This window comes from Mobula hypostoma, chromosome 1 (genome assembly GCF_963921235.1).
Source record: "Mobula hypostoma chromosome 1, sMobHyp1.1, whole genome shotgun sequence".
Taxonomy (NCBI): Eukaryota; Metazoa; Chordata; class Chondrichthyes; order Myliobatiformes; family Myliobatidae; genus Mobula; species Mobula hypostoma.
The window spans coordinates 46941123-46968795 of NC_086097.1; the positions used below are offsets into that span (position 1 = coordinate 46941123).

The window sequence follows — 27673 nt, forward strand, 5'->3', positions numbered from 1 at the left end:
TGTACACCTGCTCGGGGCTTAATTTTTCATTGGAGACTAACTTGGCAAACTTGTCAACAAACTCTGCTGCTGCTTCCTTGTCCTGACGAAGGGTCTTGGCCTGAAACGTCGAATGTACCTCTTTCTAGAGATGCTGCCTGCCTGCTGCGTTCACCAGCAACTTTGATGTGTGTTGCTTGAATTTCCAGCATCTGCAGAATTCCTGTTGTTTGCGTTGTTAACAGCACTTTATCTAGTTCCAAACTTCTTCCGTCTTTCATTGTTTTTCTTACGCACATCTGTTTCTTTGAGCCACTATCAGCAAAAAAAATGTAGCAGTTTTTCTTTCCGTTTCTTTATATCGTACACTGTGGAAGAGCCAATGTTGTAACACTCGCACAAGCTTTTCACTGATACACCACTGTCCAGTTTTCTCAAGGGTTCAACCTCATCTTTAATGGATAATGTGCGGTGTTTTCGCTTCACAGCACGAGGTGCATTTCCTTTACTCACTGGGGCCATAATTGGGCCAAAAAATAGCAAGTGATATTAATTAATGCAGGAAAATAAGCAGGAATCGCCTGTCTGTGCTTACAAGAGCGGACCAACACATGAACAGATCTAGCGCAACCAAAACAATGCCCAGCAGATTGGGATGGTGGCCTGGGAAATTTGAAATTACAGTTGCGCGGAAAATTTCAAATCAGTGTCGGATTATCGAAGGTGCCGGATTACAGGTAGTCGGTTTAGTGAAAGTCGACCTGTACTCACAGATTTTACGCAGTGTTTGAAACAAATACTCAGTTTGACCTTGGTAGACATTTTATAGGAAGACAGTAGTCTGCAAAAGTCTTAGGCACATATATATACCTAGGATGCCTAAGACCTTTGCACAGTACTATATTTGTCAACGTGGAGCGGAGAGCAAGTTTGTAAATCTGGCGGGAGCAAAAGATGTTTGAAATGGCAAGGATGGAGTGCTGTGGGTCAGGCGGCAGAGAAGGAGTGCCAAGGGAAGGGGGTGGCGCAGGAGTAGATACACCCAGCCCTGAGACACCAGGCAAGATCATTTGATTCTAAACAATTGGCTTATTTATCATTCCAGAACGTCTCTCTGGTGCTTCCCGCTCCCTCTCCTCTCCTTTCTCCTTTTCCCAAGCATGATTCCCCTCTTCCTGCCCCCTTCCCACTCAGTCCACAATAGAGACCCAAATCAGAATCAGGTTTATCATCATTCACATATATCATGAAATTGCTTTTTTCTTTTTTGCAGCAGTGGTACAGTGCAATACATAAAAGTACTACAATACTGTGCAAAACTCTTAGGCACCCTAGCTTTATATAGGTGTCAAAAACTTTTGCACAGTACTGTATTATTAAGATTCCAAGGTTATTTCTTCTTCATACAAGCTCTAAACGCTGCAAATAATAACATTATTATTTCTCATCGTACTCAAATGATACTCACAAAATAGTAAAGGTCACTGTTGATTCTCAGAAAGCATCTTCATAGCAGTAGCATTCAAGCTTACTTTCTTACTGTAAAGTGGAAGAAAGCAATAAAGTTTAATTTGAAAGTAAGCATATCCCCATATCCAATGTACCAGTTTTTCTTCCTTCTTTCTACTATGAAGTCAGCACATCTAAAATCAGCACACTGACGAAAAAAATACTGCAATAGAAAACTAATATAAGATTAGACCAGAAGTTATATGGAATATGTAGTGGCAAGTAATCCATTACAAATAGAATTGATTCACAAGAGAACAAGGTCAAAATTACCAAAACTTTTTCATATTATCAGCATTAAAACCAACTTAGACTAAAATATCAGTTCTTTTTGGAAAAGAATAAACACTTCACAATAGCATTTAAACAGTCATGAATAATATTTGCACTGGGATTAAAGTGCACTAAGGATTCTTCACAATATTAAAAATATTTAATATTTTGTAAGGTAATCAAAACAAATTTACATATAGATTTTCTTATCACTTTCATCTTGTTAGTGTATAATCAGATTCAACTCTATTTTTAATACACGTTTGTTTATAGAATCCTTGGCAGTTGAGAAAGAGGGATCATGAATCTTGATCTTCAAACACCCCTTGTTTTAAATGATTAAAGGTTATGCTGGCATAATCAAGATGGTTAATTCCATCATCAACGTCTGTCTTTACCAAAAGGCTACTCTCAATATACAGGAAGTTATTCACATTTTCCAGGATCTCACCATGACCCTTATGTACAATGTGGTAGAGGGCCTTTGAGATTCAGATGCTGATTTATCACATGTACATTGAAATATACTGTGAAATGTATCATTTGCGTTAATAGCCAACACACCCAAGGATGTAGGGCAGGCCACAAGTGAAACCATAGAGCGCCAACATAATGCCCACAACGTTCAACAACCCAACAAAACAAGCCCATTTCCCACCCACCCACCTACACACACATACATACACACACACACACACACTCTCCTCCAATCCAAGACACTTCACCTCTGACCTCCAGTTCTTGGCCCGAAACTCTCTGACTCACAGAAACTGGGCCTCTAAACCCCAATCCCTGGCCCAGACACACAGATACAACATTCGGGTCTCTACCTCTGGACTTGCTGACTTTGGTCTTCAACCTGTGGGCTTTCTACATCTGGACTCACCAACCTCTGGACTTCGACATTCAACTTTGCCCACTAGACTTCGCCAACCTCTGGATATTGATCCCAGTACTTACTGAACATGGGTTTGACCTTCAGGCATTGACTCCAGGATTCGCCAGTCATAGGTTTGACCTTTGGGACTCGACTTCCAACTTGCACAGTTCTCTGACTTCAGTGACCCAGGACATCAACAACCCTCATGGTTCTTACCCAGACAGACTTCCGACCTAGGACTCAACAACCTCTGGATCGTTGGTCTCCTTGGTGCCTGCCAACCCAGTCGATCTCTGGGTTCACTGACCTTTGACCACAGAACACTTTGATCCTCAACTTCTGGACTTGCATGGACCTCTGCTCCAGTAGTCAACGGCTCATGTGACTCCCATCTATATGGACCACCATCTTGGAGTCACCCCCCTGGGGATCACTAGTCTCCTCAGAGAATGCCAACCCAACCTCCAGGATCACTGGCCTGACTTTGAACACTAGCTCCTGCCTCTCATTCTTCCTTCTCCCTCATCCTTGTCCCTGAACCCTAACTAGACCCTTAATTCTCCATACTGTCTCCAAACTCATTCCTATGTACCTTAAAAAAACAAGTCTGAGCCATGTTATCAATAGACAACACAGCTCAGCATCATCTTGATTAGAAATTCCCTTTCTCTGTTTGATAATGTTGAGTACAAAGCCTATTCTCAGCCTCTGAGCCGTGCAAACACAAGCATAGCCTGCATACTGCAAGTTCAACTGCAGATGTTTGGATCTGTAGTATAGCTACCAAAGGTTGAACAACTTCCCATTAGTTTTGAATATTAGCTGTACTTCCATAGGATGCTTGTTAGAGGTGACATACAACATTCTGGGTAGAAAGAATGAGAGAAGTGTGTAGTCAAGAAGGCCATGTTCAGTGGCTAGCTCTGTTCCCTGAATTTTTCAATTCCTGGCTTGTGAAGATCATGTCCATTTGGCCTTGAGTTGAAAGGAACAGTGCTTCAGCCACTCAGCAGAGGTGGTTAATGAGAACTCTGTCAATGCCCTTCACTATGGCAGACATCAGGAAGATCCCACTGTTACCACAGTCACACATTAGCTAGTTTCTTAATAATGGTCACGATCACAGAATCTGCAATCCCTCCAAATTTCCTGCTCTTCGCAGATGTGGGTGATGAGATTGTGGATTTGTTAGTGCAACACTTTAATGCCAAGTTTTAGGAGCATTAATGCCCATGTAGTAGAGCCTGGTTATTTAGGATAACCTTACTATGGGATCAAGAGACAGTTCTGCAAAGTTCAGGTGGTATGTGTAATTGACATTATATGATACTACCAAGTCAGAACCTCAAGGACAATACTGATAGTAATAGACTGCTATCATAACTGGAACTCAGTTGTTTTGACATTGATGTTGCTGAGCCAAGCTTAGATGGCCAGTTTAACAATCAAGGAAGACAGTACACCTGCATCTATTTCAGGAGGGTCAAACAGAAAGAGCAATCCTGACTTCACAGAGTGAGTTTCACCAATAATAAACTTGTCTGATATCTCAGGGAATTACCCCGTGGAATTAGTAAAAACATGTCTTATGAGTTTTTGGTTCATACTAACACAGAACCAGTGTATAAGCCACAACCCCTGAAGCTTCGATCTAGGCTAAACAGAACTTCTACTCTTACCTTGAAAAATCACATGTATTAACCACAAAGAGGAGTAATCCAATTCATCTGTGTGACTCCACCATCAGAGTCAACAGGGCTGCAACTCTCTGCCAAGGAATGATTGCCACAGAGAAGGCTAACACCAGTGGGGTGCTTCTCCTAAAATGTCTGGAACACAATCATAATGAATACCTGGTTTTGACAGAGACACAAACACAAAATGTCATTGCAACATAATGTCAGTCCAAACATTAGCACTTGCTAGATCATATCATAGTCCCAGCAAGATATCTGTATCACCTATGCCATGACAGGCACAGATGACCACTACATTAACCACCGCCTATCTCTGATGAGCTTCAACAACCTAATGCCAAAGCAGAGAGGAGGTGAAAGAGCTGACACCTGGTGCCAGGCAAATAACCTCTTCCACAATGTCAACAAGGCAAAGGTGATAGTTATCAACTGCAGGAGAACTGGCACCACTTATACACATCTTTACATCCGCAGCAGAGCAGTGGAAACCACAAACAGTTTCAAACTCCTGGGAGTGCACATCTCACACAACCTCTTATGGCCTTAGACAATCACAAAAGTACACCAACGCCTCTGCTTTCAGAGGAGGTTGCAGAGAGCTGGACTATGCACATCAATACTCATGACCTTCTACGGATACACAGTACAGAGCATCCTAACAAACTACATAGTAGAAAAACTGCACTGCAGCAGACAGGAAAGCTCTACAACGGGTAGTCAAAACTGCCCAATGCATCACCAGCACCAGTCTACCCACCATCAACAACATATATACAGAAAGGAGCTAGAAAAGGGCCAGTAGTGTAATGAAGGATTCCACCCACCCTGCTCTTGGAATGTTTGTTCCACTCCCATCAGGGAGGAGGCTACGTACCATCCACGCCAGGACCACCAGTCTCAAAAAAAAGTTAAATTCCCCAATCAATAAAGCTGATTAACACCTCCATACACTAATCCACCCCACCACTCCTGCTCATCGCCTCTACTTTATCATTTTCTGTCAGTCACCCTATGTACAGACAATCCTGTACCTAGTATCACTTTATGGATGTATAATCTTTCAATGTATATAAACTATCTTATATATTCATACTTACTGTGCTTTTTTACTTGTATGTTCTTTATGTTATTGTTTCTTTTGTGCTGCATTAGATCCAGAGGAACAATTATTTTGTTCCCATTTACACTTGTGTACTGGAAATGACATTAAACAATCTTGAGTCTTGAATCACTGTCAACAGAAGCAAAGTCACAAGAACATCAACATCAAAGCTCTCAAGGATCCCACAAACTGGTCTCCTCTCAGACCGTACCTCACAAACAACCTATCAATTTCCAGCCTATAAATTGTATGGTCTCTCTATGATTGCATGAGTTTCAATTGGGTGCAGGAGTTTCTTCCACATGCCAAAGGTGCGCTAGTAGGCTCATTAACCACTGGGAAATTATCCCAGTTAAGATGTAACAAAAGAATCAAAGAAGAGTTGTTGGGCTTGAATGAGGGGATAAGAGCTTCAGGAAATTAAAAAGCGAAATGGGACTGACAGGATTGCTCTTTGGGAGCCAGTGATAGACCATGGGCAAAATGGCCTCCTCCTGTATTATAATCTTCTTCTTCTTGGGCCCTTAGCTCCCAGTGGAACATAGGCAACTGATGACATCCATCTCCATTGTCCAAAGTAGATGGTATGGTTGGAGTTCATCAATGTTTCTGTAATCCATTGCATCCACTGTACAGCTTCACCAGATCCCTGTTGGCTGGCCTTACCCACTTCCATCTCTCACGCTGGGGACGTAGGGTTGGACTTAAGAGGTATTGTATTACAATAGGAGCTACAAAATCTCAACAGATTGTGGCCCTGAGTTTCCCTGGAGTAGCACTGTAAAGAGAATCTTGGCTTCTCGGGCAAGAAGACTGATTTGATGAGAAGATCCAGAACTTCAAGAAAATGGCTCATCCTATACATAGGTTGTTCCTAAATTCCTAATAGGTTGCTCCATCTATCCTGAAGGAAATGAATACTTTTACAAGCACCTAAAGGGAGAGATCCAGCAGTAAAAAACCTAAAGCAGGAGACTTGGCAGCTTGACAGCCATGACATGTGTAGGATCTACAGCCATCCTCAACTCTTGTACTCAGGACCCTACCCCTGTGTCAGGGACAGAAGAGAACTCAGAGGCAGAGAAGCAGGAAAGATTTCATGGGCCTCTTCCTTCACTGCTTTGTGCTTATTATGAGTGCACAGACTTCATTCCACAACAGTGCATCTAACCATTATGCTTGACTGACAAACCATATCCCAACTCAAAAATAACTAAGGCTTTGAAGTACTTCCATTGGATCTAACATATTGCTTTCTCATAGAAGACAAACAGTTAAGTTATGCTATCATAATTTGTGAACAACCAGCATATTACACTAATCAGACTTGAGCATTCATCTAATTTTGATAATAGGTTGAAAGAAGAGTGAAAAATGTACGCTGAAGCTTCATAATGGATCTTTTAGATCAGAAATTAAAATGAGATTATTTGGTGGCAAAGTATATAAGGCACCAAAAGAGTGAGATTTCTGAACATCCATTTATTTCTGAACCAACAATGGTCAACAATCTCATTAGTTATTCGAAAGAACGTTACAATAGTGACGATATTTTAAAATGTACTTAATCCAGTGAGATGTATTCTTAGACTTCCTCGAAATTTTGTAAGTGAGCGCAGTATAAATATATGATGGTTAATTATTCTCCACTGAGAAATCAATACACTCTTTCTACACGTAGCAATGATGACATTTCAATTGTGAGAAATTTTTCAGTACAGATTAATTCGACAGTGCGCTGCAAGGATCTAGCAACCCCACGGTCGATTATTCTAGAAACACAAAGTGAGCCACCTCACCCAACAATCACAGGACAATTGCCCTCAGTTTTGCAATCTCTCACGCATATGATGCAATCGCTATTGAAGCACGTAGACCGACAACACCTCCGCCAATTGAAACGGGCTACTGTTACCGCGAGAGCATGTCGCCCTTCACGCGCTTTCCCCTCAACCTACCTTGACGAACACATGCGATGATGTCATTTTGAGTGACTGTCAACTGGACCACGGAGCTCAAAGCGCCGGCGACAATTTCCCAATGAAATCCTTGGCAACTGCGAAACGTCCAATCGCAGGAGGGGAGAGGCGGGTTCAGTGCCCTATCAAGTTAGGCTGAGCTACAGCTAGCTGGTGGTAAGACGGAAAGGCGTTTTTTTTGGTTGTTGGTTAGCGTCGTGGAGGTGAGCGCGGGGATGGAAGCGTAGAGGGAAAGCGGAGCTTGTTAACAATTTACCTAGCCGAGATCAAGGAAATAGTGGGCATCTACGATTCAAGTTGACCAGTATTTTTTTTGTTTTCAAACAGGTTCCCGCAAACGAGGGCGTCTCGCTCCACGAACGGGCTTTTTATTTCTTTCGCCCAGAAGGTGTTCGGCGCCTCGGCACCGTGACGTGCCGTCCAGTAGTTCTTATCCAAGAGCGATTAGGCTTGTGTTTATGTCTTTGTTTTGTGAAAACGGTAAGGCGCTGGCTGCGTCGAAAGTCGCCGGGGTGGCGGTGGCGGTGGCAGGGGCAGGGTGGTTTGAGGTGGTGGAAGGGAGCTTGTCAAGATGGCGTCCTGCGGCCCCAGCTGGGCTCGCTCCAGCCTCCCTCCGTGTGACGCACTATGCGCCAGGCGCCTTGCCTTGCGCCCAGCGAACCCTTAATTAGGCTCTTTTATCGCAAGGGTCGTGTACAGCTCAGCCCCTCGCCAGAGAATGTTATGAAGTCTGATAATGCGGTCGGAATTTTACTTAATTTTTTTTGCTAACTTAACGCATTGCCACGCTTGGCAGTGACTCACGTGTTGCGGAGGCTGCGGCATCAGGAATGACTCAGCACTCGGCTGCGTTTTTTTTAATTCCCTCCCCCCCCCCCGCAATATTGTTTTGTTTCGCTCAAAAACAGTTGCATTTAATTAATTACTCAGTAAGTCTAACTTTTGATTCAAGCATAACTGACAATGAATTATGAGTGGGTTGTATATCCCAATCGCCAAATGTGATCGCTTTAGCGAATCGCTCCTTGTTCTTAGATGTGCGTGTGTAACCTTTTTTGGCATTTATTTGGTGGTGCGCTAAGGCTGCCGTGTGACTGAATGTTTTCCTTTTTCCTTTGATTTGGCCGTTTTTGTATACTTGTTAAAAGTTAAATTTGGCGATGACTTTAAGGGATTGCGACATTCATTATTCTGTCATACTCCCACACATAGGCTCAAGGTTAAGAATATAAATGTGGGCCACATTTTATTTTCTAGCTGACCTTTACAATGACGTTATTCATTCGTGGTCCCAGTTTTTCATGATAACGAAATTCAGTTAAATGTGGAGTAAATGCTGAATGATCTAGCAATTCATGCCAAGTTTTTTTCTGTTTTACAGAGCTGTTGCGCAGCCCTTGGTACCTGTGTCGGGGAAACCTAACCAACAAGTGGGGAACTTGCAGCCTAAGTGGCGCAAACTTTTTCATGTCAGAGACCGAGTACACTTGCAATTGTTTATGTCATCCATTCTTCTTCAGACAGAAGATACCCAAAAATTTCTTTCAAAGATCTTTTCACTTTACTCATAAATCTAATAGTAAACCAGAATGGCTGTCAACGTCAACCGCAGTGTTTCCGATCAGTTCTATCGGTACAAAATGCCCCGTCTGATTGCTAAGGTAAAGTAGATTACTGCTGATTCAAAGACAATCATAGCAAAATTGATATTCCAGACTAAAATGTGCTTTTTTTTATTTCTCCAGGTCGAGGGCAAAGGGAATGGAATAAAGACAGTAATAGTCAACATGGTTGACGTTGCTAAGGCGCTTAATCGGCCTCCAACGTGTGAGTGCTAGTCAAGTTGTAACATTCGTTATGATGGTGGTTGTGGTCATGACTCTGCTTGTGATTAACCTCACTTCGTTCCTCAATATAGATTTTTTTTTTAGGAATGCTGACTTTTTCCTGCACTTGGTTTGATAATGGCTGTTATGCCAGTAATTGTCCTTTGCAACAGACACAACTTCTGAGTTTACAGTGTTATAGGCATAAGTAGTCAGAGCTCATGCACAGCTGGAAAGGGTTTTGCCCTAGGTTTCCAGGCCTCTGGAGTTTATCCAAATGCTGATAATGGGTTCTGGTTAATTGGAGCATTTTGGGACTTGTACATGTTGGTCCAATTAAGCAGTTGCTCCAATTAGCTAATTACTGTTCAACTGAGTAATTGTGTATTTAAATGAAATGACAGAACAAATTAGAACACTATCAATGCTACTACAGAATTGTAAAACTGTTAGTTCCTAATAGTTTTTGACAGTGGAATTCATTGAGTGTACACTGCTGTCTGGTCCAGTAGGACGATTTTGGGGCAGCTTGCTCACCTTTGGTTCCCAAATGGACGCTCAGCTTTCACCAGTGGCTCCAAGTAGCTGCATACATCAGTGACCACACCACAGTAAATTGCTTTGCCGGGCAGGCTAAACCTGGAGAGGGTAGGCAATGGGCCTCATACCCCAGTGAAATCGGGACATATCTATCCTAGCATGTGAAGTCAGCTCTAGGGAACTGGACAGATGAGATCAACAGTGCGTTCCAATGGCCAAGAAGGCAGTTCTACAACACTTCATGGAGATCAAAGGACATAAGGCACAGATGTAGTCATGGTACTCTTTATTCAACACTCCCACACAGGTTTCACTATCAGACAACCAACACGTTTTTTGAATTGACTGAACAAATTTAGCACAGACCAAATACTGGAGATTTTGGACTGCCTTCATACAATGCTTTCAACAGCTGCATTCTCTGTATCTTTTCATTGTAACATTGTCGATACCTTCATATACTTAGTAGTTCCTTACTTGAGGTAGTGAAATAGTTTTATTTTCAGTCCTGGAAACCATTATGCTTGAAACCATAGTGTGCAAAACTTCTAAATTGTCTCCTGCTTTTTGAATGCAAACATGCAACTGACTATTTAAACACTGTTCTAAATGTGCCGTAGTGTCAGCATCTGTCCCAGTTAAGTAAGTGTTCCAGGTTTTTATACTTAACTAGTTTTTGTTCTTTAAGTTGTCCCAAATAAGCAACTACTGTGATTACCAATTGACCAAAGTCCACAATTTAATTTGCCAGTGGTTTAATTAATCTATTGTTGGTTTAAATGTCAGATCGGACCCATTAAGAATGCTCTAAAGTGAAGAAAAATGCATATAAGACAATATTTTTCACGGCTGATTCCATATGGAATAGTGTTTTCAATTCTGTTTAGAGAATTTGTGATTGACATAAAGCATCTGACATCTTGGTAAGATTACTTTAGCAAATGACTGGAAGTTCCAGCCAGTTTAAATGTTTTTACATCCTTTATGTTCTTGGAAAAATTCTGCCTTGCTTTCCATGGCAGAAAAGGTTTCAGCTCTAAGATTAAAGTTGCAGAGTTAGCATTTTGGGATTAAATGTATTTCTGCAATGTTCCCTGAGTCTTTTGCTAGCATTTTCAGTTTATGAACTTAGACTATTATTTCAAACATCTTATCAACTAGAATAATACTTGAAGGCTGAAAACTTTGTACCTTTATTTTGCCTTGCAGATCCCACCAAGTTTTTTGGTTGTGAGCTGGGAGCTCAGACCCAGTTTGATTCAAAGAATGATCGTTATATTGTGAATGGATCCCATGAGGCGAATAAGCTGCAAGACATGCTGGATGGATTCATTCGAAAATTTGTCCTTTGTAATGAGTGTGAAAATCCTGAAACTGACCTGGTTAGTGATTTCAGAATAAAAAATGGTTTTTACCTAGTGAGGAGCCTTAATTCTTTTAGTTAAAAGACTGTTTTTGAAGTTTGTAATCTCAAGTGTCTTTTGCTTGAACTTTGAAGTGAGAAATTTGTTTTTGCTTGCATCTTCCAACTGTGTTTGATCTGATGTATGGTTTTGGCAGTTGGGCATCTTTAATTTTTGAACAATTATGTTTTCATTTTTAGCATGTCAATCCAAAGAAACAAACTATTGGTATTTCCTGTAAAGCCTGTGGATACAGAGGCATGCTTGACACGCGTCACAAACTCTGCACATTCATTCTAAAAAATCCACCTGGTGAGTTTGAATTTGGGTAATGCAGAATTTCATCTTTAGTTTTTAAATTGAAGTCCTTAGCGTAAAGATTTTTATCTTGCAGAAAATGGGGACAGTGGTTCAGCCAAGAAAGAAAAGGAAAAGAAAAACAAGAAGGGCAAGGATAAAGAGAATGGATCAGTGTCCAATTCTGAGTCGTCCACCCATAATGAATTTGATGCTCCAGAAGCGGTGGTAATATTTTTATTCATCTAAGTTTTTGAAAGATTTGCAGTTGATAGATCCATTCATCCTAATAATATTGAAAGTTCACACTGTGGTTATTAAATTTCTTAGGATGGTGAAGATGATGATGAAGACTGGTGTGAAGAAACTACAGAAGAGGCCCAGCGACGTCGGATGGGTGAAATCAGTGACCATGCCAAAAATTTGACACTTAGTGATGACCTGGGGAAAACCTTGGAAGAGAGGGTGAACTTATTCTACAACTTTGTCAAGGTAATGGTATGCATGCCTCTTAAATGACTTGAAGTTTTAGATTTGGTGGAGGGTGTGGGGTGCAAAGAATAGATTTTGGAACATAGGCCATTATTTCATGGTAGAACAGTTGAGTGGCCAACTCGTAGTTAGAATGGAATTTAACATCTAAAATGCATAAGTTCTCAACTTTTTGTTTTGTAATGAACCATGGATTTTGACCCAGAATTCATTGATTTTCTGTTTGAGGTTTCTTGCAATAGTGTTCCATACCCAGGAGGTCTAAATATTGGATCGGATGTAGTGGTGATTCTTGATATGTTTTGAGGACTAAACCATATTTTTTTTACACTTCCACAGATGAAAAAGGAAGAGGGAATTATTGACTCGGCTGATAAAGAGCTTCTATCAGAAGCTGAACGGCTGGATGTCATTGCTATGGGTCCCCTTATATTGAGTGAACTGCTTTTTGATGAGAACATAAGGGAGCAGATCAAGAAATATAAACGACATTTCTTGCGTGTAAGTTTTTTAATCCACTTTAAAATTAGTGTTGGTGATTTATTTTCTTAGTGAATGACATTCTTTTTCTTGATTTAGTTTTGCCACGGCAATAAAAAGGCCCAGAAGTACTTACTTGGAGGCTTTGAATGTTTGGTAAAGATACATCGGGACCAACTGCTTCCAAAGGTTCCACATGTTCTGAAGGAACTGTATGATGCTGATCTTCTAGAAGAGGAGGTCATCCTTGCCTGGGCTGAGAAAGTGAGTATTCAGTAGATGGGCAACAAAACCAGTGACCGTAGGATCAACTTCACATGACAACCCTGTCATTTCGGGGATCTTTTACAGCACCGCTATTTTGGAGAAACACTATATTGCATTGGAAATGAAACCTGCAGTCCTTCAAATATGGTTTCTAGGCTTTCCTTGCAGTTGACATTTATTTGTATCTTCAGTGTCTTTAGATATTGTGCAGTTAGACCCTTTATAAACATTGAATAGATTGCCCCAGCGATGATGTTACTGAATCCAAAATCTGAAATGACCAACTTATTTTGACACTAAGTCAATTTTCATCATACCAATATTTCCATCAACCCAGTGCATAATTGTGCGGGCACAATTTTGTTTTAAAAACCATTTGGTATAAAGGGCTCCTTCATAGTGCTAAGACTTAATTACAGTAAAGTTGGGGATATGGAGTGATATCTGTTACACTAGGTTCTGCATTAATGTTTTTAAAGGTAGGTGCAGTACAGCAACATGGATTTTGATTGCAGTGATTTCTAACTGACCTAAATTTTAACAACTAGCTATCAGCTATTCTGTGGGACAAATATATTTGAAGTGATATTTTGAACTTGATTAGGTTAGCTTGAATAGAATTGGTTAAATACAGTTTAACTTGTTTCTGCATAGGTATCTAAGAAGTATGTCCCAAAGGAACTTGCCAAAGAGATACATTCGAAGGCTGATCCTTTCATTAAGTGGCTAAAAGAAGCAGAGGAAGAATCTGAAGATGACAATGATGAAGATAAAGATGTAGAGGTAACTGGGAATGCCTGACCAGCTTTTATTTCTTGTAACTGAGATTATAGTTGGCAACACCAATTTTAAGTACATTTGTTGATAGCTACAGCTCTTTAAACTGATTCTTCCTGTGCATCGTAGAATATTTACATGCATCAATTTTTTTTTTGAAAGTGTTATTGATATACTGATGTTTAAATTTGCAGGTGGTTTATGACAGCTCTGCAAGGCAAGTGAAAGTGGAAACTCTGAAAACCATTAAGACAAAAGAAGAGGAGGATATAGATATTGATGCTATTTGATGTATTACTTTGGGGGGAATTCACTTTTGCATTGGAAGTCACGGCAATGAAGAGATTTCCTTTACTTACTCTGCAACTGCTAACATTGGTTTCTGCTGTTAAAAAAATTCTACGATGGTATTGATCTAGTGATGCTTTGCCACCTAGCAGTTAGGAACTGAAGGACAGCATGTGAAGTTCAAATGGTAGAACAGTCCTAATCTCTTTTCACCAATAACACTTCATTGATATTGGGTGATGTTTCTGCATTTACTGCACATTTATATAAGGATGTAAAATAAAAATTAAAGGAGATTGTTCTGTATTCTCTACATTGTGTTTTTATTAATTTGGTGCTAGTTGAAAACGAAGGTTCTTCACTCTTGCCCATTCTCTAGCTGTATTGAAATAATGAACTTGTTACCAACATTTTATGAATGGGCTATTAATGTCACAGTTAACCCAGTATATGGATGGATTAAATCAGGGTTGCAATATTACACCTTCATTCTGGTTCAAGTGCCCAGTTGTAGAATAACTGAATTGTATCTTGGGACCTCTTACTATTCAAACTGTTGGACCATGGCAACAAAAAAAAATCCACTATTAATTACAAATATTTGATCTGCATGGCATAACATCACCATTTTGTTAACATCATGGAGCCCCATAGAATGATACCGAACATGTACTTGAATAATCTCATGATTTAATTGAATCATTGCTGTTCAAATGTGAATTTGGTGGCTTGTATGATAAACCTGAGTTTGAGAAAGTAATGCCTTATACTCATGAGTAAATGCTACAATCTTTTAAGGAGGGTTTATTATATTTAGGCCTGGACAAAAGTTTGCCTCTTTCTTCCAGCTGAAATGTGTTCCCTTCAGTGTACGTGCCTCGTGTATGAGAGTCTGGAATGGATGGGTGTCATTATGTATAGAAAGTCCCAAATGTAGATCTTGAGTATTTTTACTTCATTTTGAACAGCAGTTGAGCTTGCTGTGTTTTTACACACATTTAGAAATCCAATATGTCCTAATGGTTCAACGTTGTGTAATACTGCAGGGACTTAGTAGCAAGTTAAAATATGATATGTAGGTTTATTCTTTAATGGTTTTGGAAACATAGGAAAAAAACTACACAATACAGGCCCTTGGGCCCACAATGCTATGCTGAACATGTACGTACTTTAGAAACACCCTAGGGTTGCCCATAGCCCTCTATTTTTCTAAGCCCAATGTACCTATCCAGGAGCAACACACAACACACTGGAGGAATTCAGCAGGTCCGTGGAAACGATCAGTCAATGTTTCCACGGATGCTGCCCGACCTGCTGAGTTCCTCCAGCGTGTTGCTTTGACCCAGCATCTGCAGATTATTTTGTGTTTACCTATCCAGGAGTCTCTTAAAAGACTCCAGCATAGCTGCCTCTACCATCATCACTGGCAGCCCATCCCATGGACTCACCATCTGTTAAAAATAAATAAATTATGCTGACATCTCTGTACCTACTTCTAAGCGCCTTAAAACTGCCAACTCGTGCTAGCCATTTCAGCCCTGGGGAAAAAACCCTCTGACTATCCACACGATCAATGCCTCTCATTTTGTACACTTGTATCAGGTTACTTCTCATCCTCCGCTGCTCCGAAGAGAAAAAGCCAAGTTCACTCAACTTATTCTCATGAGGCATACTCCCCAATCCACGCAACATCCTTGTAAATCTCTGAACCCTTTCTATGGTTTCCACATCCTTCCTGTAGTGAGGTGACCAAAACTGAGCACAGTACTCCCAAGTGGGGTCTGACCAGAGTCCTATATAGCTGTAACATTACCTCTTAGCCCTTAAACAAACTCAATCCCAAGGCCAATGCACCATATGCTGCCTTATCCACAGTCAACCTGCGCAGCAGCTTTGAGTGTCCTATGGACTCGGACCCCAAGATCCCTCTGAGCCTCCACACTGCCAAGAGTCTTAATATATTCTGCCATCATATATGACCTACCAAAATGAACCACTCACACTTACCTGGGTTGAACTCCATCTGCCACTTCTCAGCCCAATTTTGCATCTTATCAATGTTCCTCTGACAGCCATCCACAACACCCCCAACCTTTGTGTCAACAGCAAATTTACTAACCCATCTCTCCACTTCCTCATCCAGGTCATTTATACAAATCACAAAGAGGTGGGGTTCCAGAACAGATTCCTGAGGCACACCACTGGTCACCGGCCTCCATGCAGAATATGACTTGTCTACAACCACTCTCTGCCTTCTGTGGGCAAGCCAATTCTGGATCCACAAAGCAAGGTCCTCTTGGATCCCATGCCTCAGGCCTTGCTGATATCCATATACACTATATCTACTGCTCTACCATCATCAACATGTTTAGTCAAATCCTCAAAAAATTCAATCAGCCTCATAAGGCACGACCTGTCTTTCACAAAGCCATGCTGACTGTTCCTAATCATGCCTCTCCAAATGTTCATAAATCCTGCCTCTCAGGATCATCTCCAACTTACCAACCACTGAAGTAAGACTCTCTGGGCTATCTCTACTCCCTTGAATAAGGGAACAATATCTGCAACCCTCCGGCCCATTGATGATGCAAAGATCATTGCCAGAGGCTCAGCAATCTCCTACCTTTCCGCAGTAGCCTGGGGTACATCTTGTCCGATCACGGAGACTTAACCAACTTGATGTTTTGCCAAGCTCTTTATCTGTAATGAATACTGAAGCAAAGTACTCATTAAGTACCACAGCTATCTCCTCCAGTTCCATACACATTTTTCCACTGTCACACTTGATTGGTCCTATTCTCATGTCTTGTCCTCCTGCTCTTCACATACTTGTAGAATGCCTTGGGGTTTTCCTTAATTCTGCTCACCAAGGCCTTCTCATGGCCCCTTCTGGCTCTCCTAATTCCATTTTTATGCTCCGTCCTGCTAGCCTTATAATCATCTAGATCTCTATCATTACCTGGTTTTTTGAACCTTTCATAAGCTTTTCTTCTTGACTAGATTTTCAACAGCCTTTGTACACCATGGTTCCTGTACCCTATCATCCTTTCCCTATCTCATTGGAACGTACCTATGCAGAACACCACACAAGTATCCCTAAACATTTGCCACATTTCAGCTGTACATTTGTTCCCAATTTATGCTTCCAAGTTCCTGCCTGATAGCTTCATATTTCCCCTTACTCCAATTAAACTTTCCTAATAGGGAGAATTGCATCACTCCAGGTTGCCCAAACTGGTCATCCTAGGGATTAACTACCTTTTGTTGAAAACATGTTTATTCTGATAATCAGCTAGTGAACTACTTGGTGCAATATTCTGGATTGTGATGCCCATATTTGGGCAGAGAAAAGGTTCTACTGCCACCCATTAAGTGGTCATGCCACTGCCATATTAAGCTATTTACCTAGAGGGCACTAAATCACCTTCCGGTGAATTGCGATTTAATCTCAACATACATGTGGCAGAATTGAACAAAAATTAAGTGTTGTTGGTTCATAGCTACAAAGAGCAAGCACAAAAGAGTCGAGATTAAGGTTTCTGGCAAGACATGTTTGGGGCAAGCAAATACATGTAGTACTTGAATGCACTTTTATTTCCATTTGCTTTTGCAAGTACAAATAACACAACTTTTGAAGAAATTCGGTGCTTCAAGTGTTAATAAGGCATGTTACCTTGATATGTGAGTTTGTGTTGTATGTTTCCTTTTTGGGGAGGGTTTCCCTTGAGTGATCATGCCTCAAAGGACTTCACATTTGACAACTCTTCCAGTACTGGGATAGAATCAAAAAAAAACTCTCCTTGCTGAAAGGAGCATTCTGAAAGGGTTGTTCATGTTGACTTTCCGTTTATTTTTCCATCTCCACTGCTCATCCTTTCTCACTACATTTACTCATGGATTAATGAGAGATGCACAGGGGCCAATTAGCCTTCCCAGGGGAAGCAGCAATTCATGTTTTTCTTCCCATGTGCTCCATTGAGGAAACTAAGTAGGATTAGATGAAGAATTCGCTTTGAGACTACATGCTGATGGCTCCTCTCTTCTAATGTATTGTATTCAAGCTTGTATGCCACTTCATCTTTGATTAATACATTCCAAAGGAATCCGATACCATAGTGAAATATTAAGATATGATGATACACCAGCCATCATTATTTAATATGGTTATTCTGGACTACTTTGTATTACCATTGTCTTAAAATTGTTTAATGCTTTGTGCAAAAAGGTACAACCATTCTGCATTATTTGCTTTTCTTTGGATACATTGTTCCTTGATGTTCCTGCAAAGTATTACATTTTCATGCTCACATGAAATATAAAAGATAAGGCAATGATAATACTGTTAGTTGTTATTCAGTAAGAATATGCTTGAGTCAACACATGTTCTGACTGAAACAAACCATAAAATTAAAGACAGTGTAGTTTTGAATAAACTTATATAACATCTTAAGTAGCTACAGTTCCCTGAGTGAAGGAATTTCTGCTCATCTGAATCTGAACTAGCTGACCCAAGAACCAGGCATCAAATAGCATCTAGAAAGAGAACAGATTGTCCCTCCAGCCAGCACAAGTATGCAAGGTCATTTTTATGGACAAAACCTCCCTAATTAATCTCTGGGATTTTTGCTGTACTGATTCAACATCTGGAATCACTATCCATACTTATTTCAGATGTAGTTTTCCTAAGTGCTCAATCCTGCTATACTGCTTGACAAAAGATATATTTTCTGTTCTGTATTTTAAATGTAAAACAAATTAAAACTAAACATGAAACACATAACCACTTAAACAATTAAAATTCACTTAACTCTTCCATTCCACAGGCCCCTGTCCATATCAGATTTGATCTGGTGTCTATTTTAAGGAACCTGGCTCTACCACAGCAATGTGTTTGTGGTGGCAGTCACTTTCAATCAGTGAACCAAACTGGACAATTTTAATGTTTTTAGATAAAAGATTACATCCCAATGATGAAGTATTCGAAAAGCAGGATGCCAACTGTGACTGACAAGGAAAGTCAAAGAGCTAGTGGGAGGTTAGAGGAATTGGGAAGCTTTCAGAAAGCAATATAAAAGCAATAATCAGAGAAAAGATTAACTATGAAGGTAACCATAGTTCTTTGAGGCTGTGAAGGAATTAGTATTGATCTTCAAGAATCACCAGTTTCTGGAATGGTTCCAGAGGACTGAAAAATTGCAGATGCCTCTCCACTCTTCATGGAGGGACCTGAAGAAAGGTAATTATAGGCCATTTACCTTGACAAGGCATTGGGAAGATGTTGGAGTCCATTACTGAGGATGAGATTTTGGGGTACTTGGGGGCACATGATAAAGTGGGCCAAAGTCAGCATGGTTTCTTTAAGGGGGGATCGTTCCTCACAAATCTGTTAGCATTCTTTGAGGAAGTAACAGGCAGAATAAACAAAGGAGAATCAGTGGATATGCCGTCTGGCTGGCTGAGTTCCTCCAGCATTTTGTGTGTGCTGCTTGGATGCTTCCTTGGATTTTCATTAGGCCTTTGAAAATGTGTTGCCCATGAGGCTGTTTAACAAAATAACAGCCCATGGTATTTAGAAAAGAATCTAGCATGGATCGAAGATTGGCTGACTGACAGGAAGCAAAACATGGGAATAAAAGCAGTCTATTCTGGTTGGCTGCCAGTGACTAATGGTGTCTGCAGGAGATGGTTTTGGGACTGCTTTTCACATTATATGTCAATGATTTGGATGACAAAACTGATGGCTTTGAGGCCAACTTTACAGATGATACAATGATAGATGGAGGGGCAGATAGTGACAGCATGTAGGGAGTCTTCAGAAGGGCTTAGATTGGGATAATCAACAAGAAAGTGGAAGATGTGGGGGATTGCAATTTGGTAGAAGGAATAAAGGCATGGACTATTTTCTAAATGGAGAAAATTCAAAAATCAGAGGTGCAAAGAGACTTAGGAATTCTGTGTAAGGTTCCCTAAATTCCCTGAAGGTGGAATCCCATGTGGATAGGGTGGGGAAGAAAGCTTTTGGTAGGTATGCTGGCCTTTATTAATCAGAGCATTGAGTATAGGAGTTGGGATGTACTGTTGAAATTGTATAAGGCATTGGTAAGGCCAAATTTGGAGTATTGTGTACAGTTCTGGTCACTGAATTATAGGAAAGATGTCAATAAAATTGAGAGTACAGAGGCGGTTTACTAAAATGTTGCCTGGGTTTCATCTCCTTAGTTACAGAGAAAGGTTGAACAAGTTAGGTCTTTATTCTTTGGAGTGTAGAAGATTGAGGGCGGACTTGATAGAGGTGTTTAAAATTATGAGGGGGATTGATAGAATTCACATGGATAGGCTTTTTCCATTGAGAGTGGGGAAGATTCAAACAAGAAGACATGAGTTGAGAGTTAAAGGACAAAAGTTTAGGGGTAACATGAGGGGGGAACTTCTTTACTCAGAGTGTGGAACGAGCTTCCAGCAGAAGTGGTTGAGGGAGGTTCGATGTTGTCGTTTAAAGTTAAATTGGATAGATATATGGACAGGAAAGGAATGGAGGGTTGTGGGCTGAGTGCAGGTCCGTGGGACTAGGTGAGAGTAAGAGTTCGGCACAGACTAGAAGGGCTGAGATGGCCGGTTTCCATGCTGTAAATTGTTATATGGTTATACGGTTTAAATGTTAACTTGCAGGTTGAGTCGGTGGTAAGGAAAGCAAATGCAATGTCAGCATTCATTTCAAGAGCTTTATTTTGGGCCACATCTAAGAAAGGGTGTGCTGTCATTGGATAAGGCAGGGAGGAAGAATTTGCAAGAATTATTCTGGGAATGAAATGGTTAAAGTATGAGGAGTGTTTGATGGCTCTGGAGTGGAGTTTAGAAGAATGAGAGGATATCTCATTAAAACTTTTTGAATATTGTAAGGTCTGGATAGAGAGGATGTTGAGAAGCTGTTTCTTATAGTGGGTAAGTCTAGGACCAGAGGGCACAACTTCAGAATAGAGGGATTTCCATTTAGAACAGAGATGAGGAGGACTTTTTTTAGCCAGTGTGCGGTGAATCTGTGGAATTCATTGCCACAGATGGCTGTTGAAGCCAAGTCATTGAGTGTTGTGTTCATTACTGAGGGATAGTGCAGAGCACATCACAATGCCAGAATGCAGTATACTCACTGAACCTTATTGATGATTCTGCTTGTATAGTATGTGAACTCCTCCCATGTGGGAATGGCTAACTGAGTGGCAAAGGAATAACACTATTTACTACTACATCTCCCCTTCTTGAAAACAAGAGAAAAACTAGATATGTACATCTTGTCTATAGAACTATATTGAAATTATGGTCACTGAAGTTGAGCGAACCAGTTTACTTTAACCATGGCACGTTATGTGTGCTCCTTCAAGCCAAGTTTATTGTCATTTAACTATATACATTTATACTGTCAAATGAAACACTGTTTCTCCAGACCAGGGTGTAAAGCACAGTAGTATGCATAACACACATGTAACAAATGTATAAAAGAATTACCAACATTATAACTGTCTTTCTCCTTGTTTTCCCCCTTTTTTCACCAATACTTTTTTTTAAAAGAATGGTCTTATTTGAGCAATGTTTTCAACATGATAACTCTTTTGGAAAGTGCATAGTTCTGCACTTTGGCAGAAGAAATAAATGGGCAGACTATTACTTAAATGGGGAGAGAATTCAAAGTTCTGAGATGCAACGGGACTTGGGAGTTCTCGTGCAGGATACCCTTAAGGTTAACCTCCAGGTTGAGTCGGTGGTGAAGAAGGCGAATGCAATGTTGGCATTCATTTCTAGAGGAATAGAGTATAGAAGCAGGGATGTGATGTTGAGGCTCTATAAGGCGCTGGTAAGACCTCACTTGGAGTACTGTGGGCAGTTTTGGTCTCCTTATTTAAGAAAGGATATGCTGACGTTGGAGAGGGTACGGAGAAGATTCACTAGAATGATTCCGGGAATGAGAGGAGTAACATAAATGAGGGACACCTCATAGAAACATTTCAAATGTTGAAAGGCATAGACAGAGTGGATGTGGCAAAGTTATTTCCCATGATGGGGGAGTCTAGTACGAGAGGGCATGACTTAAAGATTGAAGGGCATCCATTCAGAGCAGAGATGTGAAGAAATTTTTTTAGCCAGAGGGTGGTGAATCTATGGAATTTGTTGCCACGGGTGGTAGTGGAGGCCAAGTCATTAGTTGTATTTAAGGCAGAGATTGATAGGTATCTGAGTAGCCAGGGCATCAAAGGTTATGGTGAGAAGGCAGTGGAGTGGGACTAAATGGGAGAATGGATCAACTCATGATAAAATGGTGGAGCAGACTCAATGGGCCGAATGGCCGACTTCTGCTCCTTTGTCTTATGGTCTCATGGTCTTATGGTCTTTTTGAAAACCACTAAATCCTAATGGAGGTCAGGATAGACTACCTGAACACTCTGGCAAAGTGAGAGGATTATTCTGCCTCTTCAGTCACTTGCCCTAAGCTATTAAACTGTGGAATCTCTGTGGTGGGACAAATAAATGACCCGATCTGGTGTAGGTTTCTGAAAGTGTTGGAGCAGATGAAGATTCTTGCACATGTGCAGTCATTTCAATAGGTGATCATGAGGATCAAGCCACTCGTTTTTTCTCGACATTTCGTGGACTTTGAAGGCACACAAGCACATGTTTGTTATGCCTGATTTCCCCTTACGGTGTTCTGATCACAAAGGATCATGGTGCCAGTCTATTGTTCCTTTGGTGAATTGGTCTGAAACACAAACAGCTTTGCTGCTCCTGAGCGGTGACAAAGATTTTGTTCTGTATCTGAGATCAAGCATGTTCATTTTCTCACGCGTTGGCGTCTCAAAATTTCTCTCTTTGTCCAATAAGTGAGGTTGGAGAAGGAACGGAAGAACAGGAAGGCTTGTTCTCTGTCTCTGGCCCATTGACAGCTCTGATGGACTGTAGCCATTTGCAAGAGGTGTGGGGTGTTAAGCTAGCAGTACTTTGTAGGGGACTTTTGCCTTCCATAGGAATCTCTTAACAATTTACACTGCTCTTTCTGCTTCTCAATCTGCTTGGGGATTCTTTGGATTGCTTGTCTGGTGTTTGAACTCATAGTCAGCAGCAAAGGCTTTGAATTCTGAGCAGCTGAATCAGGGACAGTTGTCTGACACAAGCGCCCCTGATATTCTCTGATGAATGAATACAGCTTTCGGACGCTGTATAACTGCTGCTGAGGAAGTAGAAGACACCTTGGCACTTCAATATTCGATGGGTAGTAATCCACAGTGGGAAGATGTTTGTCTCTTTTCAGAAAATGTCTGTGCCTACACTTTGACATGGAAAGTCTGGGAATTCTGTGGGGCAGAGAGGTTCAGCATGATTTTTGTGCAGTTTTCTGAATGCTTCACATTGCTTTTCATAATCTCCCAGCTGTGTGCTCAGACCAGGCCAGAACATAGATAGCCTTGCTCTTAGGCAACATTTTTCAATGCTTTGATGTCCTTGGTGGATTTGACGGATAATTTTGGCATGCTTGGAAGCAGGAACGATGAGTCTGGAGACCTTTAGCAGCAAACCATCAAGAATGGTGAATGTGTCTGTTTTGTTCGGATCAAAGAACATCAATATTGGCAGAGAGATAAGCTCTGCTTTAAATGATGAGAATGACTTCTCCTATGGTGCGCCCCAGGTCCAAATTTTTCTCTGAGAGAGGAGGTCGTGTAGTGGTTTTGTTCTCTCTCCAAATCAAGAATGAACTTCACCACAGGTTTACCACACCAAGGACTGCAGATACATTCGTAGGTTGTTCCATGTTCCCAATTCCTACCAGTTTGTCTGAATCTGGTTGCACTCCCCCTTAGGACACTTGATGGCTTAAGGACTTCACCTCATACTTTTCAAATTTGCATTTCTTTTTGTTCAGGGTAATTCCAGCCCGTTCCAGTTTCTCCAAGGCAACTTCCACTCTTGTCATTTTCCTCACTTGAGCCTCCAAAGATGAGTATATCGTCCATTGGCAGACTACTCCTTTCAATCCCTCCAAAATTTGGTTCATCCTCATCTGAAAGAGTGCAGGGGCTGATGAGATGTCAAAAGGGAGTCTCCTGAAGGCATAACATCCGTATAGTGTGATAAGGGTTGTGAGCTTCTGTGACTCAGGAGCTAAATGGATCTGCCAGAACCCTGAGTTTGCATCTAGTTTGGTGAAGAACTTTGCTCTACCAGCATACTATAAACAATGTGTGCTCAACAGAGGGCAGAATAAACTTCTCCTGTCTCACTGCATTATTCAATTTTGTTAGATCAACACAGATCCTCACTATGCCATCTAGGTTGGGAACAGTAACAATGTCCACACACCGATCAGTAGGTCCTTTCATTTTAGTTATGATGTCAAGCCCCTCCATCCTCTCAAGTTCAGCTTGACTTTGCTCATCAAGGGGACTGGTATACTCCTCACTGTGGTCAGAGAGTAGGGTGTCAGTCCTAGCCTCAGTCTGTGGTACTCTGCTTTTAGTACAGCCAGGATGGTTGTGAAGAAAAAGCATTTCAGGATTGTTATTGTATACATTTCTCTGACATCAAATGTACCTTTTAAACCTTGGCCAGATACTTCTCCTGTCACTGAACATTATTTAGCAAATCCAACCTTGCAATGAGGTTCAGCTTCTGTATGGCATGTCATCCCAGTAGTGGTGAAAAGAGATTCTGAACAACATAAACTAACAAAGAAATTTGTGTGTAAGGCTGTTGGACACCTGAGGTTACCCTTGGCATTAATTGCTTCATTTTTAAGTATTATTTTACTTCCTTCTATATTTTGTTAAGAATTATTTGTTTCCTTCTGTATTTTATTATTGATATAACTGATAAAGTGGTCCCTGTAACCTTTAACCCATGTGCAGTACTTCTTAGTTTGCAGATACATATTGCTGCTGAATCAAGAAAGAACAAGGTATGAACTTTAAAAGCAACACACAAAAAATGAACAAACTGTTGATATTTTGGGACAAGACCCTTCATCAGGACTGGAAAGGCAGGGGGAAGATGTCAGAATAAAAAAAAGAAGCAGGGGAAGGAGGACTAGCTAGAAGCTGAATTTAAATTTATTTGTTACCAAATTGGTATAGCTGGCAGGATTCTGCAGAGTGTTCTGCAAACAACAGGACAGAGGAGACTCCCTGGAGGGACAGAGTTTTGGGTACTGGGGTGTATGGACAACACCTATTGTTTTGGAGAACTGACCATCATATTGTCCGTGTGTTGCCCTCTCATGCATTGGAGTAGTGAGATGGAAAGTAGTAGCGGTGACATCCTGGTATGGATGTGTGAAATGAGATAGGGTTTCCAATTTAGGAGGAGAGTAAGCTTGCAATGGAAAATGACATATGGCGTGTATCAGGCAGCAGGGCAATGAGTGGCCACCCTCACTGAGAAATTGGTTACCCTTGAAGGCAGAATGTCACCTTAACTGAATTGGCTAAGTCAGTCCCCGAACCAGCCAACAAAGCCAAAACTCAGCAAATCACAGTCCTATTGGTTTAAGAAATGTAATAGAACACTACATAGCATGAATGTAAGAATGAAAGGTGTTGCATGGTTTATTCTTGTAAATAGCTTTTATTATGAATAATGTTTATATGAATTATATGAATTTTATTATGAATAATGTCTGTTCACCTACACCGGTATTATAAGGTTTATATGAATTATATGAATTTTATTATGAATAATGTTTGTTCACCCACACCGGACTCCCTACAATTCACCTACCAACACCGATCAACAGCTCTTCACACTGTCCTTACACACCCGGAGAAGAGGAATGTTTATGTGACAACGCTGTTCTTGGACTACAGTTCAGTATTCAACACCATAATGCCCTCCAGGCTTGACAGGAAGCTCAGAGACATCAGCCTTCACCCTGCCTTGTGTAGCTGGATCCTGGCCTTTCTGTCAGATCACAGGCAGTTGGTAAGAGTGGGCTCCCTCACCTCTGCCCCTCTGGCCCTCAACACAGTGCCCCTCAGTGTTGTGTCCTAAGCCCCCTCCTTTACTCTCTGTATACCCATGACTCCGTCACCACTCACAGCTCCAATCTGCTAATTAAAGTTGCTGACAACGCTACACTGATTGGCCTAATCTCAAATAATAAGGCAGCCCACAGAGCAGAAGTCATCACTCTGACACAGTGAATTCAAGAAAACAACTTCTCCCTCAATGTCACAAAAATGAAGGAGCTGGTTGTGGACTACAGGAGGAATGGAGACAGGCTATTGACGTCAATAGATCTGGGGTTGAGAGGGTGAACAGCTTTAAGTTCCTCAGCATACACATCACAGAGGATCTCACGAAGTCTGTACATACCGGCTGTATGGTGAAAAAAGGTATGACAGCGCCTCTTTCACTTCGGACGGTTGAAGAAGTTTGGGATGGGCCCCCAAATCCTAAGAACTTCCTACAGGGGCACAACTGAGAGCATCCTGACTGGCTGCATCACTTCCTAGTATGGGAACTGTACTTCCCTCAATCGCAGGACTCTGCAGAGAGTGGTGCGGACAGCCCAGCGCATCCATAGATGTGAACTTCCCACTATTCAGGACATTTACAAAGACAGGTGTGTAAAAAGGGCCTGTAGGATCATTAGGGACCTGAGTCATCCCAACCACAAACTGTTCCAGCTGCTACCATCTGGGAAATGGTACCACAGCATAGAAGCCAGGACCAACAGGCTCCAGGATAGCTTCTTCCACCAGGCCATCAGACTGATTAATTCATGCTGATACAATTGTATTTCTATGTTATATTGTCTTTCCTGTTGCACATACTAGTTATTATAAATTACTATAAATTGCACATTGAACATTTAGACAGAGACGTAACGTAAAGACTTTTACTCCTCATGTAAATGAAGGATGTAAGAAATAAAGTCAATTCAATTCAAAAACGCAACCTAGCATGCAAACTGTTTAAAGCACGCCAGGAAGATTGGGCAAAGCCAAAGGATCTGGATCCTGATCCCATCAGAATAAGGACATTAATGGACAAGGGTTGGGACCCCAACAGCTGGAATGCCAGTATATATGACTCCAACACTCGACATGGTGACTGTCCTGAGGCTCTCTCACCGAGGTGTGAGTGGGTTTTACATATGAGAACCTGATAGTACAGTGCCGTCCGGTTATTGTCCATAGCCCTAAGACTACCACAGCCCCAGGAGGCGAGCATAGGACAGAAGAGGAAGGTGTGACAAGGGTGTTGAAGACTACAGAAAAGAGGGGCATGCGGGATAAATATGCGCAAGACTGGCGATTATCTTGCCTTATGGTTAATTTGATTGTGGGATATGGTGCCTCACGAGACCAATGACTTGCTCCTTCCGTCTCCACAAAGTGATAATATTAACCAGAGTTGACACAAGAACCAAGAACCTTCGGACTTGTTAGCGCAAGTCCAATGCGAGATATTTAAGGTTTATCGCTGCGGGTGATAGAACGGCGGGCACCTTTGCACACCATAGACCAGGGAATTATTACGCTTTGATCTGTAGTTTCGCACAGAAACATAGAAAAACCTATAGCATAATACAGGCCCTTTGGCCCACAAAGTTGTGCCGAACATGTCCCTACGTTAGAAATTACTAGACTTCCCCATAGCCCTTTATTTTTCTAAGCTCTATGTACCTATCCAAAAGTCTCTTAAAAGACCCTATCATATCCGCCTCTACCACCATCGCCGGCAGCCCATTCCACACACTCACCACTCTCTGCATAAAAAACTTACCCCTGACATCTCCTCTGTACCTACTCCCTAGCACCTTAAACCTGTGCCCTCTTGTGCTAGCCATTTCAGCCCTGGGAAAAAGCCTCTGACTATCCACACAATCAATGCCTCTCA

General features: G+C 41.3%; 1 protein-coding gene and 1 long non-coding RNA gene across 2 annotated transcripts in view; one reads left to right on the forward strand and one right to left on the reverse strand.

Annotated features, from left to right (window-relative positions):
* Positions 1–7564, reverse strand: part of LOC134346373 (uncharacterized) — a 162913-nt gene extending 155349 nt beyond the window's left edge. The window contains exons 1-4 of the long non-coding RNA XR_010017923.1: positions 7399–7564; positions 5436–5569; positions 4321–4470; positions 1448–1518 (exon numbers count right to left, since the gene is read on the reverse strand). This is a non-coding gene — a long non-coding RNA (uncharacterized LOC134346373). The remainder of the gene's footprint in view (positions 1–1447; positions 1519–4320; positions 4471–5435; positions 5570–7398) is intronic.
* Positions 7565–7578: 14 nt separating this feature from the next.
* On the forward strand, positions 7579–14102 carry eif5 (eukaryotic translation initiation factor 5). Its single transcript, XM_063047721.1, has 12 exons — positions 7579–7622; positions 7747–7899; positions 8801–9080; positions 9165–9246; positions 10995–11167; positions 11389–11500; positions 11583–11713; positions 11816–11977; positions 12317–12478; positions 12557–12721; positions 13379–13507; positions 13696–14102. The coding sequence occupies exons 3-12, from the start codon at positions 9009–9011 to the stop codon at positions 13789–13791; spliced, it is 1284 nt and encodes a 427-aa protein (XP_062903791.1). The 5' UTR covers positions 7579–7622; positions 7747–7899; positions 8801–9008; the 3' UTR covers positions 13792–14102.
* Positions 14103–27673: the final 13571 nt, after the last annotated feature.